Here is a 19,540-nt window from a genome sequence, read left to right as displayed (position 1 = left end):
GGAAAAAAGATGCTCCTGTGCCAATTAAAGCCTTACGCCCCTCCCCGGTACATCCTAGAATCATATTTACGTAATCTCAAATGAAGGAAGACATCAACGAACCCTTAAAAAAAGAATAAGGGAAGTAAAACCTATCGGAACCACTACTCCTACCAAGCCTATCACATCCGCCTCTGTTCCCTGTGCATATCTTAATACTAGATCTGTCAGGAATAAAGCTTTCCTAATTAAAGATTGGATCATCAGCAAGCAAATAGCCTGTCTTTTTCTAAACGAAACATGGCTATTGTCTGAAGAAGATCCAATAATAATTGATCTTCTACCAGATAATTTTAAAATCCTTACGCTAAACTGTGAGAGAAGAAAAGGGGGAGGATTAGCAATTATTCTTAAGGAAGGATTTGAGTTTGAACTATTGAATTCCAAAATGACCAATCAGTTAGAAATATTAGCCTGTAAAATTAGCAATAAGGAACTAGAAGAATCCCTATCTTGCATTTTATTCTATGTCCCACCGAAAAGCTGGCCAAAAGCCAAAGAGGACTTTTGTGAATTTGTTCTACATAATTCAATTATTCCTTCATACAATATCATTGCAGGTGACATAAACATACACCTAGATGAAGAGGACAACCCAGATGCAAAAGATTTTAAAAACTTTCTATCTTTGCTTAATTACAATCTCCCTTTACCCACACAAACACATAAAAAAGGTCATCACTTAGATGTGGTACCTATGTCCACAAAGGAGATTTTAAACCCTGCCATCTCTCTACCTGATGGCACCTGGTATCACGATATCTGGTCTGATCATTTTACTTATTATTTCAAATTAATCTGGACTCATTTAAAATCTAAAACACATCCAAGGATAAAGAGAGAACATCACACAAGGGGTTATATCAATCCAGAGGAATATTGGTCACAATATGAACTACAAGTGGAGATAGGAGAAGGAATCGATTTCTGGGATCACTGGATGAAAACTAGCACATCCATTTTAGATAAAATTGCCCCTAAACGAAATAGCAAAAGCTGCGCAAATAAATATAACAAATGGTTTGACACCGAACTTCTAAAAATTAAACAACTAGTAAGACGACTGGAAAGAATTTGTAAAAATTCAGGAGAATTGTCAGACCGTAACAACTGGAGATCTAACATAAAAATCTACAAACAACTGATAAAAGACAAATGTAAAGCATTCTACTCTTCTAAAATCAACTTATCTAGCACTAGTTCAAAAGGAATCAATACAAAAGAGCTGTTCAACTTGGTTACGAATATATTTGACACCATATGCCACGCTCAACTCGTGCACAATATTAAACTACCTTCAGCAAATGATTCAGCACAGCATTTCGATTCAAAAATTAAAAACCTAAGAAACAACTGTTCGACAAATGACACTAATGGTCATAAAATAGCAAACATCCAAGGAAATGAAATACCAGCAGACATGATCTGGAGTTCCTTTCAAGATTTAGAATGGAATAATTATATCAAACTATATAACAAATACTCTAAATCAGCGGTTTCAAACACACGGCCCACGGGCCGCATGTGGCTCTCCAAGTTTTATTTGCGGCCCACGGTCTGGACTGGATCATTCTCTTCCTTTTGGAGCAGCAGTGTGTCTGGCCGGTTCGTTCCATTCAAAGCCGCGGGTTGGCAGCTCCTTGCGCTATCCACTCCTGCATCGGAAGCCTCTCTGACATCACAACATCAAAGAGGCTTCAGATGCAGGCGCGAATCTCGCAAGGAGCCGCCACCCGCGGCTTTGAACGGAACGAGCCGGCCAGACACGCTGCTGCTCCAGTGGCGTACCAAGGGGGGGGGCGGTCCACACAGCTGGCCACCCTCCACTGTTCTCCCTAGAGTGCGGCTCGTCTAGAGCAGTGGTGCCCAACCTGCTTCCCTTCCCTTCTCACCACTGCCATCAGGGAACAGGCCGGCACCATGCTCTTTGATCTCCCTACTTCTCTCGCCGCCCAACCTCAATTCTGACGTCAAGAGGACGTTCTGGCTAGCCAATCGCTGCCTGGCTGCCTGGAACGTCCTTTCTGACGTTAGAATTGACGTCGGGCAGCGAGAATTGGTCGGCCCCGTGGAGAAGAGAAGCGTGGAGATCTCGGCCTGTTCCCGATGGCAGCAGCAGCAGCAGCCTATTCCCCAGCGGTGGTGACATGGGGGAGGGCAGGAAGGAAGAAAGAAAGAAGGGGGGAGCCAGAAACAAAGCAAAAAAGACATGGAATCAGAGAAAGACAGACATAGAGAAAGAAAGAAAAAGTTAGGGGAGGGAATGAGGTCTGGAGGAGAGGAAGCATACAGGAGGCTGAAAGAAGGGAAGAAATATTGGATGCACAGTCAGAAGAATAAAGTGCAACCAGAGACTGATGAAATTACCAAACAAAGGTAGGAAAATGATTTTATTTTCAATTTAGTAATTGAAATGTGCCAGTTTTGAGAAAGAAAAGATATTAAACTTTAAATGTGAGTGCTGCAGAAAAAATAGAGTACTTGGAGGGCCGCAGAAAAAATAGTTAATGTCTTATTAAAGAAATGACAATTTTGCATAAGGTAAAACTGTTAAAGGAAAGTTTTATAAACTATAAAGAGTTTAACCTCATGCAAAATTGTCATTTCTTTAATAAGACATTAACTATTTTTTTCTGCGGCCCTCCAAGTACCTACAAATCCAAAATGTGGCTCCGCAAAGGGTTTGAGTTTGAGACCACTGCTCTAAATCATACTGTGTTCTGGACTCATGTCCCCTGGAAATTATGAAAGCTGCTCCATTAGAATTTAAACTATCTTTGCTGAATTACTTAGCTCATAACCTAAGTGGAAAGTTCCTCACTAATAATGGTCACATAATAATAACCCCAATTCCAAAAAATAGTAAAGAATCATCAGCACTGGTAACCAACTATAGACCAGTAGCATCCATTCCATTTATTGTAAAAATCATGGAAGGATTGGTACATACCCAACTGACAGAATATCTTGATCAGTTCTCTCTCTTGCATGAAACTCAATCTGGTTTTAGACCTTTGTTCAGTATTGAGACAGTAATTGCAGCTATCTTAGATAATCTGCGTCTCTTGTTCAGTAAGGACCTTAATACCCTGATCATGCAATTTGATATGAGCTCTGCCTTTGACCATGGGAAAATGCTACAATGCCTAGATGCAATTGGTATTTGGGAAGCGGTGTTGGATTGGTTTCAAGGCTTCCTTAGGTCCCGTACTTAAGTACGTTTCAATTACGATTTCTCCAATACCTGGAGCAATCCATCTGGCGTACCGCAAGGGTCACTACTATCCATTGCTTTTCAATGTCTACATGTCCTTACTAGGTGCGCAATTGACTCAGATGGGGATAAAATTATTTAGTTACGCAGATGACTTTACGATCATCATTCCATTTACTAACTCTCTCTCGGAAGTTACTCCCAAGGCATTAGAAGCACTAAATCTGATGGAGTAATGGATGACTGAATTCAAACAAACTTAATTCAGAAAAAAACAAAATTTTTTGTAGCTTCGCCACACCAGCTTGACACCAAAACACCACTACACATCAATAAACTTAGTTATCCTATTCAGTCTACTATGACGGTATTGGGTATAACACTATACCAATGCTTAACCATGAAGGACCAGATAGACTCCTTAATCAGAAAGGGCTTTTTCACTCTCTGGAAACTTCGATCCTTCGAGCATATTTTGATATGTCAGCATTTAGAATCCTGGTACAATCCCTCATACTGAGTCAACTTGACTACTGTAACATCGCCTATTTAGCAATTTCCCAAAAGAACATGCGATGATTACAATTAGTGCAAAATGCAGCGGTCAAACTGATTTTCAGGCTGAAGAAGTTTGATCATGTGACACCTTACTACCCACAGCTGCATTGGCTACGGATGGAGGCACGCGTAAAGTTTAAGTTCGCCTGTTTCTGCTTTAAAGTACTATATGGTCTAGCCCCTAAATACATAACTGACCTTTTCTCCTTCTTGGCCAACAGACGTAAGAGAAGCTCACATCTGAACTTCATCTCCCCTCCAGTTAGAGGATGTAAATTCAAAAGACTCCATCAACACCTTTTCTCACATCAGGCAGCATTATGGGGTAAACATCTAGAACAATTGCTTACGCCTACTACTTATGGGGAATTCAGGAAACGCCTAAAAACATATCTGTTCCTGAAGTATCTAGGCAGCTGACCCGTACAACTCTTTCTCCTCAATAACTGATCCCTTGAGCTGTTAATCGCTAGCTTCCACCCTGTTAAGTTCAATCAATTTATACCATCTTTTAATCTTTGTAAACTGCATAAAACTTCACGGTCCTGCGGTATATAAACTGTTATTATTATTAGAATGCACCAGAGAGGGGAAGGCCTGCAATTTTGAAGAGTTGGGCCACTGGCAAGAGGGAGTAGGCATCTCTCCAGCCAGCCATCATAAACAAGGTAAGAGGGAGGTGTCATCAGAGGCATGAGGGGGTGTCGGGGGGAAGAGGGGTTATGTGGCGGCAGGAGTGAGCATCTCTCCCGCTGCTGGGAGAGGTGGCTGGGGGGAGGAGTTGTTTGGCTGCGGGGGGGTGTCAGGTGGGGTCACTTGACGGCGGTGTGAGAAAGTAGGCATCCCTCCCGCTGCTTAGGGAGTGTTGTGGGGGCATTGCTCGATAGCAGGAGGGAGTGGAAAGCTCTCCCGCTGCCAGGGGGGGGGGTTATCGGGTTGCTTGACTTCAGCGGCTCGATTTGTTGTTTTTTTTTTTGGGGGGGTTGCTTTTATTCTGCACATGTGCCCATCACTATTACCAGTGATGGGCACATGCAAATTTATCTAATCTTCACTATTCTCCGCCAGTCTCATTTGCATGAACGTTTTTAAAATCACTACCGCTGCTGGGGGTGGGTGTAGCAGTATTGGGTGATAGTGGGTGCAATACAGCAGGAGAAAGTGGGTCTCTCTCCTGCCAATCTTCAATTTGTGGTTTTTTTTTTGGAGGGGGCTGAGCTGTCAAACCTTACTTTCCTGTCAGACCTGTCAGCAAATTTTGGCTGCAAATGTGGCACAACGATGTAGAGAATTGCTTGGAGTGATCATTTTAATATTAATGACCTCATTGTACTACATTTGCATGGCAGTATTGGAGACTGCTAGAAAACTTGGAAAACTTTGGTAAGTCATTTTGATAATCCGCTGCTAAAATACACACATGCTAAACTGGCTGGATCCGGTTTAGCGAGCATGTTAAAGGCAGATTTTAGTTTTGAGAATCTGTCCTGGAATTCTCTCAAAAAAGTAAATCTCTGAAAAGCATATTGAAAATCCACTTACATGGAGTTGAACATTCCCATAAGTGCCGTGAAGCAAAACCCAATGGCAAACATAGATTTCATTCTGACCTGTAATTCAACAGTGAAAGATATGTTTTAATAAACCTACACATATATTTTTTAATATAGCAACAACAACAAAGTCTTAAAGACCAATCAGTTACTGTTAACACTTGCTAAGCAACCCAGGTATATACACTACCATCCAGCAGCTGAAAGCCCCAACCACTCCTTTTCCTTATTCCTTTTGGCAAAATCATATGGTTTGATTAACTTTTTTTTTTTTTTTTTTAACAAATGTAATCAACAAAAAACACATTATATTGTCTCATCCTGAAAACAATTTTATGAAGTAGATGCTAGCATTTACACATTAGTTATATTTACAAATGTTTGAAATACTAACATATATGCCCAACAGTGTTACCTAAGCACATATTTTTGAAAGCATGTAGTTGGGCATACACATTTATTTATTCACTAAGATGATTAAGGGGCTGGAGGAGTTGCTGTATAGTGAAAGATTAGAGAAACTGGGCCTTTTCTCCCTCGAACAGAGGAGAATGAGAGGGGACATGATCGAAACATTCAAGATACTGAAGGGAATAGACCAGGGGTGCCCACACTTTTTTGACTTGCGAGCTACTTTTAAAATGACCAAGTCAAAATGATCTACCAACAATAAAATTTAAAAAAACACAACGCACACTGTACGCATAGAAAATGTTAATTATCATTCCTATTCCGGGGTTTTTTCAAAGAGATCAAAGCAGATGACTCTATGCACTGTCACCTCAGTAACAACCATACAAAAATAGACAAATACCCCCCTCCCTTTTTACTAAACCACAATAGCACTTTTTAGCGCAGGGAGCTGCGCTGAATGCCCAGCGCTTTCTCGACACTCATAGGCTCCCTGCGCTACAAACCACTATTGTGTTTTAGTAAAAGGGGACCATATTGTAAAATATAGACAGCAGATATAGATTCAGACACATTTTGATCACTAAATTTAAAATAAAATCATTTTTCCTACCTTGTCTGGTGAATTCATCAGTCTCTTGTTGCACTTTCATCTTCTGACAGTGCATCCAATCTTTCTTTCAGCCTGTATGCTTCCTCTCCTCCAAACCTCATTCCCTCCCCTAACTTTTTCTTCCTCTCTCCCTGCCCTTTCTTTCTTTCTTCATGCACCCTTTCTTTTTTTCCTGTTTCTCTTCTTTCCTTCTGTCTCCCTGCCTGCGCCCCTTTCTTTCTCCCTGCCCTTCTCCAAGCCACTGCCACCATCAGGGAACAGGACCCAAACCGCCACCAATGGATAACAGGCCCGAAAGCCGACGCCAACGCCACCCCAAGCTCTCCCTGCTTCGGGCAGACTAGCATTCCTCTCCCCGACGTCAATTCTGCCGTCGGAGAGAAGTTCCGCCCAGCCAGGCAGCGATTGGCTGGCCCGAACTTCCTCTCTGACAGCAGAATTGATGTTGGGGAAAGGAAGACTGATCAGCCCGAGAGATCGCCAAGGCAAAGTGAGTCCTGGGCGATCGACTCACTTTGCCTTGGCGAGCTACCAGTCGATCGCGATTGACCTATTGGGCACCCCTGGAATAGACTTAGTGGATAAGGACAGGTTGTTTACCCTCTCCAAGGTAGTTGAGAACGAGAGGGCACTCTCTAAAATTGAAAGGGGATAGATTCCGTACTAGTGCTGCCCGATTCACGATTCAAATCGATTCACCAATTCACTTCGGGTGAATCGATTCGAATTGATTTTAAAAAAAATCAGCCTCCCGATTCACTGACTGACCCTCCCCCTTCGCCCCCTAAAACAGGAGCGGCAGCGCTGCCTCTGGCTGGCCGGCCGCTGCCACTCCTGCTTTACAGGGTGAGGGGGGGGGAGGGTCAGTCGGAAAGTGCTGGTGTCCAGCTTCCCCCCTAGCCTCCCGCTGGTACGATGACTGCAGGCAGCAGTGGTGGTTCTACTAACTGCCTCGATAGACAATGCTCCTCCTGTTGGTGCTTGCCTGCACCGTGGCCCATCTGCTTGCGGCCCACCTGCTGGCTCAACTTAATTCTGATTGTTGCCACTACTCCAAAAAAGCCAGGCGCGTGTAGCGATTGCACATCGCCAGTCCATAAGCCTTCTCTCCATCAGAATTGATGTCGAAGGAAGGCTTATGGACCGGCGGGTGCAATCGTTGCACGCTGCCTGGCCCTTTTGGAGTTGCGGCAGCAGCGGGGGATGGGTTAAATGGAGGCGGCGAGCAGGGGGTAAGTGGCGGGAGGTGGAATCGGTGGCAGGTCGGTTTGGTGCCAGAACCAAACGCTCCCTGCTAAGTTTTTCATAGGCAGCTGAGGACGACTCAAACTATGCAATATGCATGTGTCTCATCTGGTGAAGAAAATGGCAAGAGCAACCAGTCAAGCCTCTGCCCATCCTCTCGCAACTTCTTATCAGCGGCACGAGTTGTGCTTTAAAACTCAGTTCCACAATTTCAGGGAAACGATGATCCGAGCGGCTTCAAAACAGTCAGAGCGCAAGCGCAGGCAGGCTTTAGGGTGAGGAAGGAAGGATCCTGCAACTCTTGCCATGAGAGGAGAGCTGAGGGGAAGGAGGCAAGGAGTGAAAAGCCAATAGGACTAGGCTATGAAGGTGTGAAAAAATACTGAACAAAGGATGGCAATGAGAAAGGAGACAGGAAAAGAAATATAGAGTTGGAAAAAGGATAAAGAGTATTTGGAGAGAGGGATGTAGTGAGCAGAGAAAAATGTCTGGTGGGAGAAAGGGAAAGAAAGAGAACAGTGAAGAGTAGAAGAGAAGCAGGAAGGGGAAAAGAAGTAAATAAGAAAATGGGTAAATGTGGACGGGGCAGCGCAGGGCATGGTGGGGTAGCCTGGGCAGGGGGGTGTAGGCCTTCAAGGGGGGGGGCAGGCCTTCAGGAATGGTGGCACAGGCCTTCAGGGGGGACAGGCAGGCCTTCGGGGGGGTGCAGGCCTTCAGGGGGGGCCTAGTATAGAAGTACACGGAGGGAGGGAAGGGGGTTCAAAAAGACATACATATGCCGGACTTTGGGGGAGGGAAGAAATAATGGGTCTAAAAACAGAGGAGAGGGAGAGAGATGAAGGACAATGGGATTTAGGAAGGGAAGAAACAGAAAGGGAGAGAAGTTGGATACAAGGGATGTTGTGCAGGGGGGATAGGAGGGTAGTTGGGAAAAGAAAGGGAGAGATACTGGACCCTGGGGTGATGGGGAAGGAGGGAGAGATTCTGGATGAAAGGGTAGTTGAAAAAAGATGGAGATGAAAAAAAGGAAAGATGCCAGACCTCCAGGAGAGGGAAGGGAAACAGAAGTGGAGGACAGAGATGGCAGATGGATGGTTAGCACGGAGAAAGAAGAAAGAAGGAGACCCTGGCAAGCAAGACAACCAGAGTCTGGGACCAACAAGATTTGAATATTGACCAGACAACAAAAGGTAGAAAAAATAATTGTATTTTCTGTTTTGTGATTACAATATGTCAGATTTGAAACGTGTATCCTGCCAGAGCTGGTGAGAGACCGCAAACGTGAGCTAGGATTTAACAGAGAGAGGAAAAGTTTTTTTTGTTTGTTTACACCACAGCATCAGTGTGGTTAGGAGAAGGCAAAGCGGGTGAAGAGACTATAAAAGGGTGAAGAAGTTATAAAATAAACCCATCAGGATGTTTTTTAAAAAAACATCCAATTGGGCTGGAAAATCGAATCGAATCGAAAAATCGATTCAATAGGCTGAATTGAATCGAATCGAAATTTTTTCTCCTGAATCGGGCAGCACTATTCTGTACGAACGTAAGGAAGTTCTTCTTCACCCAGAGTGTGGTAGAGAACTGGAACGCTCTTCCAGAATCTGTCATAGGGGAAAACACCCTCCAGGGATTCAAGACAAAGTTAGACAAGTTCCTGCTGAACCGGAACGTACACAGGTAGGGCTGGTCTCAGTTAGGGGGCTGGTCTTTGACCTGAGGGCCGCCGCGTGAGCGGATTGCTGGGCAAGATGGACCACTGGTCTGACCCAGCAGCGGCAGGTTCTTATGTAGTTTTTAAGCCCGTTACATTAACGGGTGCTAGAATATATGTCTGTCTGTCTTTCTTTTTGTCTCTCTCCCTACCCCTGTCTCTTTCTTTCTGTCTCTCTCCCTCCCGCTGTCTTTCCTTCTGTCTGTCTGTCTGTCTCTCTCCCTGGCCCCCTTTGTCTGTCTCTTTCTGTCTCTCTCCCTGCCCTCTATGCAGCAGCATTTCCTCCCCCCCCCCCACTTCCCTGTGCAGTAGCCGCAGCAGGATTCCCTCCCCCTCCATTTCCCTGTGCAGCATTTCCCCCCACCCCACTTCCCTGTGCAGCAGCCACAGCAGCATTTCCCTCCCCCACTTCCCTGTGCAGCAGCATTTCCCTCCCCATCCCACTGTGCAGCAGCAGCATTTCCCTCCCCCCTTCCCCATGCAGCAGCCGCAGAAGCATTCCCTCCTCCTCCATTTCCCTGTGCAGCAGCATTTCCCTCCCCCACCCCGCTTCCCTGTGCAGCAGCAGCATTTCCCTCCACCCCACTTCCCTGTGCAGCAGCAGCATTTCCCTCCCCCCCACTTCCCTGTGCAGCAGCCACAGCAGCATTCTGTCCCCCAACAAAAACGCAGCTAAAATGGTTCCCTTAGTTCCTTGCCAAAGTTATTTTTAAGTTTAAAGCTGCCGCCGCGGCTCCTCTCATGATCCCCACATGTGTCGGAAGACCTTCTCCGACACAGGTGCAACTCGTGAAAGGAGCAGCCGCGGCAGCTTTGAACTTAAAAATAATTTCGGACAGGGAGTGTAAGGGAGCCAGCCAGACCGTAGAACATTACCTTGGGGTCAGCAAGTGTGGGGCCGATGTATTTCTTCCCAAAGCTAATAGAACCCTAAGCGCGCATGCACACTCCTACCTGCCCATGGACCTATGGATCACACAGGTAGGAGTGCGCAGGCGCGCTTAAGGTTTTATTATATTAGATTCATTCAATTTTCTATACCGTACTCCCAGGAGAGCATCTGTCCCAGTGTGCTCACAATCTATCTAATGTACCTGGGGCAATGGGGGGATTAAGTGACTTGCCCAGGGTCACAAGAAGCAGCATGGATTTGAACCCACAACTCCAAGGTGCTGAAGCTGTAGCTTTAACCACTGCGCTACACTCTCCCCTCCACTGTGCCACACTCTTCCCTGGGCATAGCATGAGCAGAGCAAACATTTCAGTGCACAAATAGATTACTAGGTGCAAGCATTTATACCAGCTCAATGGTTGGCATAAGTGCATATATATCCAGTTAAGCTAGTATTTTATAAAGGGAAGTAGGAACTTACTATTCTTTAGAAAGTATCAATAAATCAGGCAATGTTCTGAGCATCTATATGGGCATACAGTTGTACAATAAGCAATTCTGCTTAACAAATTATAAGCTAATATTAATAATACAAAACCCATTTCAATATTACGGGATTAATTAAAAACACGCCTTCATTTTTTATTATAAATATTTAATAGCAACAAGATCTGTTCTAGCCCAAAAGATGGAAAATCAATCCAATTCCCTCCATTGATTAATGGCTCTGCAAACTTTTAGATATTTATGTAATATAGAAACTTACATATCACATGAAAAATAAGGAAAAAAATTATACTCTTTATGGACACTGTATAAGAAATACAGTGGAACCTTGGCTTAAGAGCATAATTCGTTCCAGAAGCATGCTTGTAAACCAAATTGCTCGTATATCAAAGTGAGTTTCCCCATAGGAAGTAAGGGAAACTCACTTGACTCATTCCACCTCCTCCCCCTCAAGGCTACCGGCGCTGCTCCATCACCTCCCCACCTCGCTCAAACTGGCATCGCACCCCCCGCCTGCGAATGCCCTCCCCCCCCAAGAACTGCATCGCACCCCCATGCTGAAAGCGGCATCCACCCACCCAAACAAGCTCCTTACCCCATCTGCTGTGTGCCGGTGCCAGTTACGGAAAGATCCCGCCTCTTGCCTGGGCTGGGCCTTGAGCATCTGCGTATGCTCAAGGCCTTATGGCTCTCGTTCTCTCCGGGGGGGAGACAAAAAGAAGGTAGCAGCAGCAGCTCTGCAATATTGCTGCCAGCTGCAGAACTTGGAAAGTTAGAGGGGGAGGAAGTGGCTGTCAGTTGGTGAGGCTCTGGGATCCTTACCAGCTACAGCAAGGGAGATGTTCATTTTAAGGGAGCCTAAGCTCAAAGTGGGAGGCCCAAAATAGCAGTAATACTTATCCTGAGCGATCCTCCACATGCGTCGCCGACAGCTGCTTCAGCATCCCCACTCTGATGAGGATCGCCTCTGAAGAGGCTCACCATAGCTGTAATAGAAGTGAATGGGAGAACCAGGAATGCACATCACTGCTCATCAGAGCGGGGATGCGGAAGCCTGTAGCTGCTCCTGCTGTCAGTTGCACATGTGGAAGATCACTCAGTCACGGTAAGTATTACTGCTTTTTTGGGTTCCTCTTCACAGTGTCCCTTTAATTATTATTAGTTATGTACATCATCTATATCAGCGATCGCAAATTCGGGATCTGCTCGACCTTTTTTTTGCTCATCAGCTAGCGTTAATGTTTGTGTGGCCCCAGACATTGGAAGAATTTTTTTTTCTTCCAATGCAGCCAGGGAAGCCAAAAGTTTGGACACTCCTGGTGTAAACAGTTTAAAGGGGAATAGCATTCCTTTCATGACATACAGTGGGCCTGAAGCCTCTGGACCTCCCACTCCAAAAAAAAGTCAGGACTGGAGCTTCTGCTCCATCCTCCAAGCTCCCAAAACAAAGGCTGGGGGTCCTACTTCCACCCTCCTTCCCAGACTACCAAGGGCCTCTCTCTTAGGGGGTGTCTAGCCCCTCTCCTAAAGCCACCAAAAGCTTCTTTCATAGGCCAGGCCTGAAGCCTCTGTTCCTCTATCCACACCCCAAAGAATAAAGGCTAGGGTCTCTACCCTTTGTCCCCTCCTAAAGAACAAGCCCGTGATCCCTCCATCCTCTCCAGGCAGGTCCTTCTGCTCCATTTTCCTTGCAAGGGAGGTGAAGGCTAAAGCCTGGGTGTGGCACTTAATTACATTTAAGAGCAGTGGAATGATGTCAGCATAGATATACTGGTATATGAAAGAGGACTAGAGTATCAAGTACCTCTGACCTCTAGGTATCCACCTGCCCACTCAAGTCCAGCATACAGAACATCTAGACCCCAAGCTGCACAGGAAATGGATGACTCTGGGAAATGCTGCACCTTTCAGCTCCACACCACAAGTTCATATCCCTGCTTTGGTGAAATAAGGAGGTGCTGAAAAGACAAGTGAAATGGGATCCAAGATAGCGTTAGGCTAGATGCGCTGAGGAATCGTTCTGAGGATTTTCTCTTCTACTAACTCGTTTGTCCTGAATTACTTTCTCTTTTTACCTGATGCCAAAACGGAGAGGTCGGAGTGCCACTGGTGCCTCACGGTACCCCTGCTGCCGGCAATATCGAAGAGCTCTTCAGGGGATGCAAGGAGCTTTTTCAGAGTCGGAGAATAGCCCGCAGAGGACTCAGGGAACGAGTGAGACCGTGATAGTTCCTCATGGACTGGAAACAACACTGAGTCTCGACGTCAGGGCGCTGCCCCCGCAGCCTCAGACTAGTAGTTCTCCAAGGGGCATGGAAACTCCAGAGGTCGAGACTCTCCTTTCCCCAGAGGCATGTAGTCCATCGGAAAGTCTACTACTAGGAGCTCACATTACTATGAGCCCTATTGAAGAGTCAGAGGAGTTCAACGTCGGAAGGGGTGTAAGCCAACAAGGACAGCGACAAGGAATACAACAGTCCGGTGAGCATTACTGCACTACTACATCTTTAATTTCTTTGGAAAAACCTGGATTCATTGTGGGACCTTATGGCCGGCCTAGTGAAGACCATAAGTCCAAAACTTCAGCAAATTGAAGGGAAATTGCTCCAACATACTACTGAGCTGAAACAATTGAAAACTGATATGACTGCTTCTAATTCTTTTGTTCAGAAGTTTGAACAGGAAATTAAGACATCTAGACAATTACAGGAAACTTTAATGAAAGATAATATTAGTCTTAGGAGAAAGATGGAAAATTTGGAAAATAACTCCAGATACAACAACTTAAGATTAATCAATTTCCCTAGGTTAACATTACATTAGTGATTTCTATTCCGCCGATGCCTTGCGGTTCAAGGCGGATTACATCAAAATTAACAAGAATTACATTAAAAGTTTGCAGGAACAGCATAAGTGATGTCATAATATTTCTTAATGTAATGAATGTTGGGAAAAGAGTTATCAAAGGGAGGTCGAGGTCTTAAGGAGATAAGAATTGGGTGAATTAGAAGCATTTTAGATTACGTTGGGTAGATAGAAGAACATTAGAGAGCACTAAGGGTATAGAGAGGGTTGGGGGGGTTGGGTAGGGATTGGTTGTGCTAGATGGGTTTTATGTGTTTTTTGAAGAGTATGGTTTTAATATCTTTCTTGAAGGTTTTGTAGCTTAACGTTGGTAACACCTAGGGAAATGTTCAAGAGATACCTCCTTGAAGTTTTAGGGGTTTCGGAAGACTCGTTACCCCCTTTATCACGAGTCTACTATTTATCTGATAAAAATCAATCTCAAAAAAGGTCTCCGGACCAAGGGCTATTGAATGTATTGGAGTTACTAGAGAAATCTGATAAAGAGGCAGCAGAAGTACTTTGATTATATCTGTAGCTCTTTCTATTGATAAAATTTGGTTGTTAAAATTATTCTTTAAAAATAGGCAGAGAGAATTTATGGGTTAGAAAATACAGATGTTCTCTGATCTTTCACGGGAGACCCAAAAGCGTCACCGTGAATTTGTTTTGTTGAAACCAGGTGTTGATTCTTTAGGTGCTACTTTTTATTTACGACACCCTTGTAAATGCATCATCGTACAGTTAAATATGTTTTCTTTGAGCCTATTCAATTGACCTCTTTCTTAGCATTATCCCGTTTGGTGGCAGAAAAATCTTAAGCCCTGGATTATAAATTAGCTCCTGTATTCAGCTCTATAGCCAGCTCTATAGCTTAAGAATGTACATTAAGTTCAATTCTTTTTCTTTTTGTTCTCGCTAAAATATACCTTGGATCTTATAATTTGAGGACTTGAGCATATTAGCTGCGATTTATCTTTATGTTATTTTATGATTTTCTTGATGTACATATAACTGCTAATCTTGCTTTCTGTACAAGTTATTCTTGGTTCTTTGTTTTGAAAATTAATAAATATAATAATAATAAGAAATAAGGAGGTGCTCTCATTTCACCAGAGCGGGTGTCACAACAAAAGTGTTCCCATGCAGCCCAGTGCCCTCTTCACTTGGTTCAGGCTACTGAATCTATTCATTTTGGATGGGTGCCTTAAGGTTGCACTTTCCAATGGGCTGCAAAATTTTGGTGATATCAGAAGATAGAGTCACTATCCTGATATCACCTACTATCAGGATATCCTGATATCACCTACTATCAGGAAATTACTATAATTGGAGCGATAAATCATTTAAAAGCTTTCATAAAGGTTTTATTGGCTTTTTAAAGAAAATATACAGGCAATTTCCAAATAACTTTAAAATTACAATATACATGTACAGTGGTGCCTCGCATAACGGACGCCTCGCACAGCGAACGCTGCGCACAACGAACTTTATGTCTTGATCCGTACAACGAACTTCGTTTCACACAACGAAGTCGCCCGAGCTGCATCCTTCCGCGCAGGCACTGCGCTTAACTGCCCTCTCTCCGCCTGGTTCCCTCTTGCCCCCCCGACTCCCCGACACGATCGGGGCAAAAAGGAGCCCAAGCCCTCTTGCCCCGCCGATTCCCCAACTCCCCACACAATATTGGGCCAGGAGGGAGCCCAAGTCCTCCTGGCCACGGCGACCCCCTAACCCCACCCTGCACTACATTACGGGCAGGAGGGATCCCAGGCCCTCCTGCCCTCGACGCAAACCCCCCCTCCCCCCAACGACCGCCCCCCCAGCCGACCCGCGACCCCCCTGGCCGACCCCCACGACACCCCCAACCCCCTTCCCCGTACCTTTCTGTAGTTGGCCGGACAGACGGGAGCCAAACCCGCCTGTCCGGCAGGCAGCCAACGACGGAATGAGGCCGGATTGGCCCATCCGTCCCAAAGCTCCGCCTACTGGTGGGGCCTAAGGCGCCTGGGCCAATCAGAATAGGCCCGGGAGCCTTAGGTCCCTCCTGGGGGCGGGGCCTGAGGCACATGGGCCCAACCCGACCATGTGCCTCAGGCCCTGCCCCCAGGAGGGACCTAAGGCTCCCGGGCCTATTCTGATTGGCCCAGGCGCCTTAGGCCCCACCAGTAGGCGGAGCTTTGGGACGGATGGGCCAATCCGGCCTCATTCCGTCGATGGCTGCCTGCCGGACAGGCGGGTTTGGCTCCCGTCTGTCCGGCCAACTACAGAAAGGTACGGGGAAGGGGGTTGGGGGTGTCGTGGGGGTCGGCCAGGGGGGTCGCGGGTCGGCTGGGGGGGCGGTCGGAGGTTCTTGGGGGGGGGCGGTCGTTGGGGGGAGGGGGGGTTTGCGTCGAGGGCAGGAGGGCCTGGGATCCCTCCTGCCCGTAATGTAGTGCAGGGTGGGGTTAGGGGGTCGCCGTGGCCAGGAGGACTTGGGCTCCCTCCTGGCCCGATATTGTCGGGGAGTTGGGGAATCGGCGGGGCAAGAGGGCTTGGGCTCCCTTTTGCCCCGATCGTGTCGGGGAGTCGGGGGGGCAAGAGGGCTTGAGCTCCCTTTTGCCCCGATCGTGTCGGGGAGTCGGGGGGGCAAGAGGGCTTGAGCTCCCTCTTGCCCCGATCGTGTCGGGGAGTCGGGGGGGCAAGAGGGCTTGAGCTCCCTCTTGCCCCGATCGTGTCGGGGGTGCCAGGGACCACACGGAGTCACCCACCGTACCACCCGATTCGGGTAAGCGCAGGTATCGGTGGGTGGCTTATTTGCGGGGGGGTGCCTTATTTTACATTTTTTTCTAAAAAGGGGGGGCTGTCTTATTTGATGGCCCTGCCTTATCATCGGGGAAACACGGTAGAAAAAAAAAAAAATGAACAGTTAAGTCCCAGTTTTTGCCGCTGAGACTCTGCCCTCTCACTGTAAAATTAGACTCTACTTAGTCTGTCTTTAAATTTAAAAAATGTGTGTTGTTTTAAAAAACAATTATGTTTTTAGATGTATCTAAATAAAAATAATAACCAAAAATTTATCTTTTTTTATGTCATCTTAGCATATTTTATGCTACAGAACGAATTATTTTTTTTAACATGTATTGTTATGGGAAAACGCGTTTCACATAACGAACTTTTCGCATAACAAACTTGCTCCTGGAACGAATTAAGTTCGTTGTGTGAGGCACCACTGTACATTCAACTTGATTATTTTTGAAACAATATGGATCAATATTCAGAATCATTTAAGCAATTAGATTTGAAAAGGAAGGAGATGCCAGACCACAGTGAATGGGTTTGCTCAGTATAGTAGGAAATACATTTTTACTTCTCCTTTATATTGGCTATAGAGACTGATTTCTTGGTACTTCCAAGTTTTACTATTGTTTGATATACCGCACTTCAAGGTAATGTTAAAGTGGTGTACAATAATTAATGAGAAAGAGTAAGAGAAATAAATGTTATCACGATGGAGAAGAAAACTGAGATTCAGAAAACTGTCACTTCAAACAGTGACTGTATTTCATATAAAAAAAAAAAATAAGGACAAGAGAGAAGTATGGTACATTTTGACTTTTAATAGACAGTCCCTTCTCAGAAGAGCTTATAATCTAACTTGGACAGACAGACTTGACATATAGGGTTGGGTAACTTGATTTTGTAACTGCCCCTAACAACTTCCAAGACCCAACTATCTGCACCAATCTGAGCCCAAACCGACAAGAAGGCCTGCCCCCTATCTGGGGGGAGCTTGGCCCCTGTCCTGGCATCATTGTGATTTCTTAGAGGCTGAAGAGAAGCAAGAGCCCAAGACCTGTGTCTTCTGCTTCCACTGGACCTCTGACATGATCCCTGAAAGGACCGCTGCGTCGCTTGACTTGCTGCAGAAGAATAGAATCTTCAAGTACCTTGAAAATTACTCCTTCTTGGACCCTGAGCCATTCAGGGTCTGCTGTTTGGTAAGGTCTTGGGGGCAACAGTTCGCAACACTTGCCATCAAGTCAACCAGTCACTTGTCAAATAGCATCTGCCCCTTAAAGGGGAGCCTGCTCAGCGTGGCTTTAGAGGCAGAATCTCCCGCCCACCGTCTGATCCAGAAATTCGCCAGAGATCGCATAGGCTGATGCCTTGCTCATAACTCTGATGAGATTCATCCAAGCTAAGATCCTCGTTGTCCTCCAGGACTGATGCTTGAGACACATTTCCATATTTCTCCAGCTGATCTTAACAAGGACAATCTCCACAAACCTGAAGCACCTAACCCCCAAACCCTCTCACCAGATCTGGGAATTCACCCTTTCCCCACACCTGAAGAGGTACTGAGGGAGGATCTGCTCTGCTAAGAAGAAACATCCATTTAGAATATCTTGCCTGCTGACATTCAAACTTGAGAAAGGTAAACTTGGGTTTCCGTAGGTTATTTCATTGTAGTTCTCTTGTTTAGCTCAGCAAAATCAGTTAGGCAATAGTATAGCCTTTAGATTCTTTGTTAGCGTTTCATACAAAAAAGTGTTTAGTAGTCTAGATCAGTATTTTAGGTTGCATTTCAGGCACATAAAAACAGGGGAAACAAATCCACAAAAAATCAAACAAGCAAGAGCAAAAGTGGAAATGTCCAATCAGAATGGTGCACAAAAAGTGTCTTTCAACTCATCTGATAAATCCAAATGTCTTTATTCATCCAAAATAACTCTTTCATCCAAAGTAACTCAATGACTTGACATGATCATGTTTCGGCCACCCGGCCTGCATCAGGAGTCTTAGGAGTTTTTGGGTATCAATTGGATAAATATGCTCTAAAACACAACGATCAAACCATTGCTCCGAATCTGGTGACGCTACAAACCAACACAGCCTTGCAGTGAAAAAAGTGCACCATTCTGATTGGACATTTCCACTTTTGCTCTTGCTAGGTTGCATTTCAGGGCATAAGATCAGATTAGGGCACAAATAGCTGTTGAGGAAAGTCTCTGTTGGTGTTAAGTCCCTCCCGCACACCCCAAGGCGGAGCTTTTTGATTTATAGCCTCTTCAGCCAACCAGGAACAAAGCATTGCTTTGGTAGGATTTTTCTGCTCTTTTTCTTCCAGGTTTAAGTACTTCTGCAACCACAGAATGGCTGGGAAACATCATGTCACCAAAACTGCTGCTCAGGTCACAGCTTCTGTCTCTGTGCAGACAGAAAATGTTACCGAGACAGAGAGAGTGGTTCTATATGCAAGTTGTCTTCAACTTGAATCCCTCATGAAGGAAGTAAAGGAACTGAGAGGGGAGGTGTGAATAACATGAAGAAAGACCTAGCAAAGCTTGATGAATTATCCGAAATTTGTCAGCTAAAATGTAATGCTAAGAAATGTAAGGTCATGCATTTGGGCTGCAGAACTTATGTGCACAACAGAAGAGCGGGGTTTGGGTGTGATTGTATGTGATGATTTTAAGGTGGCCAAACAGGTTGAAAAGGTGAAGGCAAAAGCTAGAAGGATGCTAAGGTGCATAGGAAGAGGTAGGGCCAGAAGGAAAAAGGAGGTATTGATGCCCCTGTTTAAGACTCTGGTGAGACCTCATTTAGAATTTTGTGTACAATTCTGGAAACCACACCTTCAAAAAGATATAAAAAGGATGGAGTCAGTCCAAAGGAAGGCTACTAAAATGGTGTGTGGTCTTCATCATACGGCATATGGGGACAGATTTAAAGATTTCAATATGTATACTTTAGAGGGGAGATATGTTAGAGACATTTAAATATCTACGTGACGTAAATGCACATGAGTTGAGTCTCTCATTTGAAAGGAAGCTCTGGGATGAGAGGGCATAGGATGAAGTTAAGAGGCGATAGGTTCAGGAGTAATCTATGGAAATACTTTTCTAAATTAAGGTTGGTAGATGCTTGGAACAGTCTCCCGGAAGAGGTGGTGGAGACAGAGACTGTGTCT

At 45.3% G+C, this 19,540-nt stretch overlaps 1 protein-coding gene across 1 annotated transcript in view; it reads right to left on the bottom strand.

Moving 5' to 3' along the window:
- Positions 1–19,540, bottom strand: part of TMCO1 (transmembrane and coiled-coil domains 1) — a 213,641-nt gene that overhangs the window by 62,070 nt on the left and 132,031 nt on the right. The window contains exon 5 of the mRNA XM_033960397.1: positions 5,354–5,421. Coding sequence (XP_033816288.1) covers positions 5,354–5,421 — 68 coding nt within the window. The remainder of the gene's footprint in view (positions 1–5,353; positions 5,422–19,540) is intronic.

This window comes from Geotrypetes seraphini, chromosome 10 (genome assembly GCF_902459505.1).
Source record: "Geotrypetes seraphini chromosome 10, aGeoSer1.1, whole genome shotgun sequence".
In the NCBI taxonomy this organism is placed as follows: Eukaryota; Metazoa; Chordata; class Amphibia; order Gymnophiona; family Dermophiidae; genus Geotrypetes; species Geotrypetes seraphini.
This window is presented reverse-complemented; position numbering and strand designations above follow the sequence as displayed.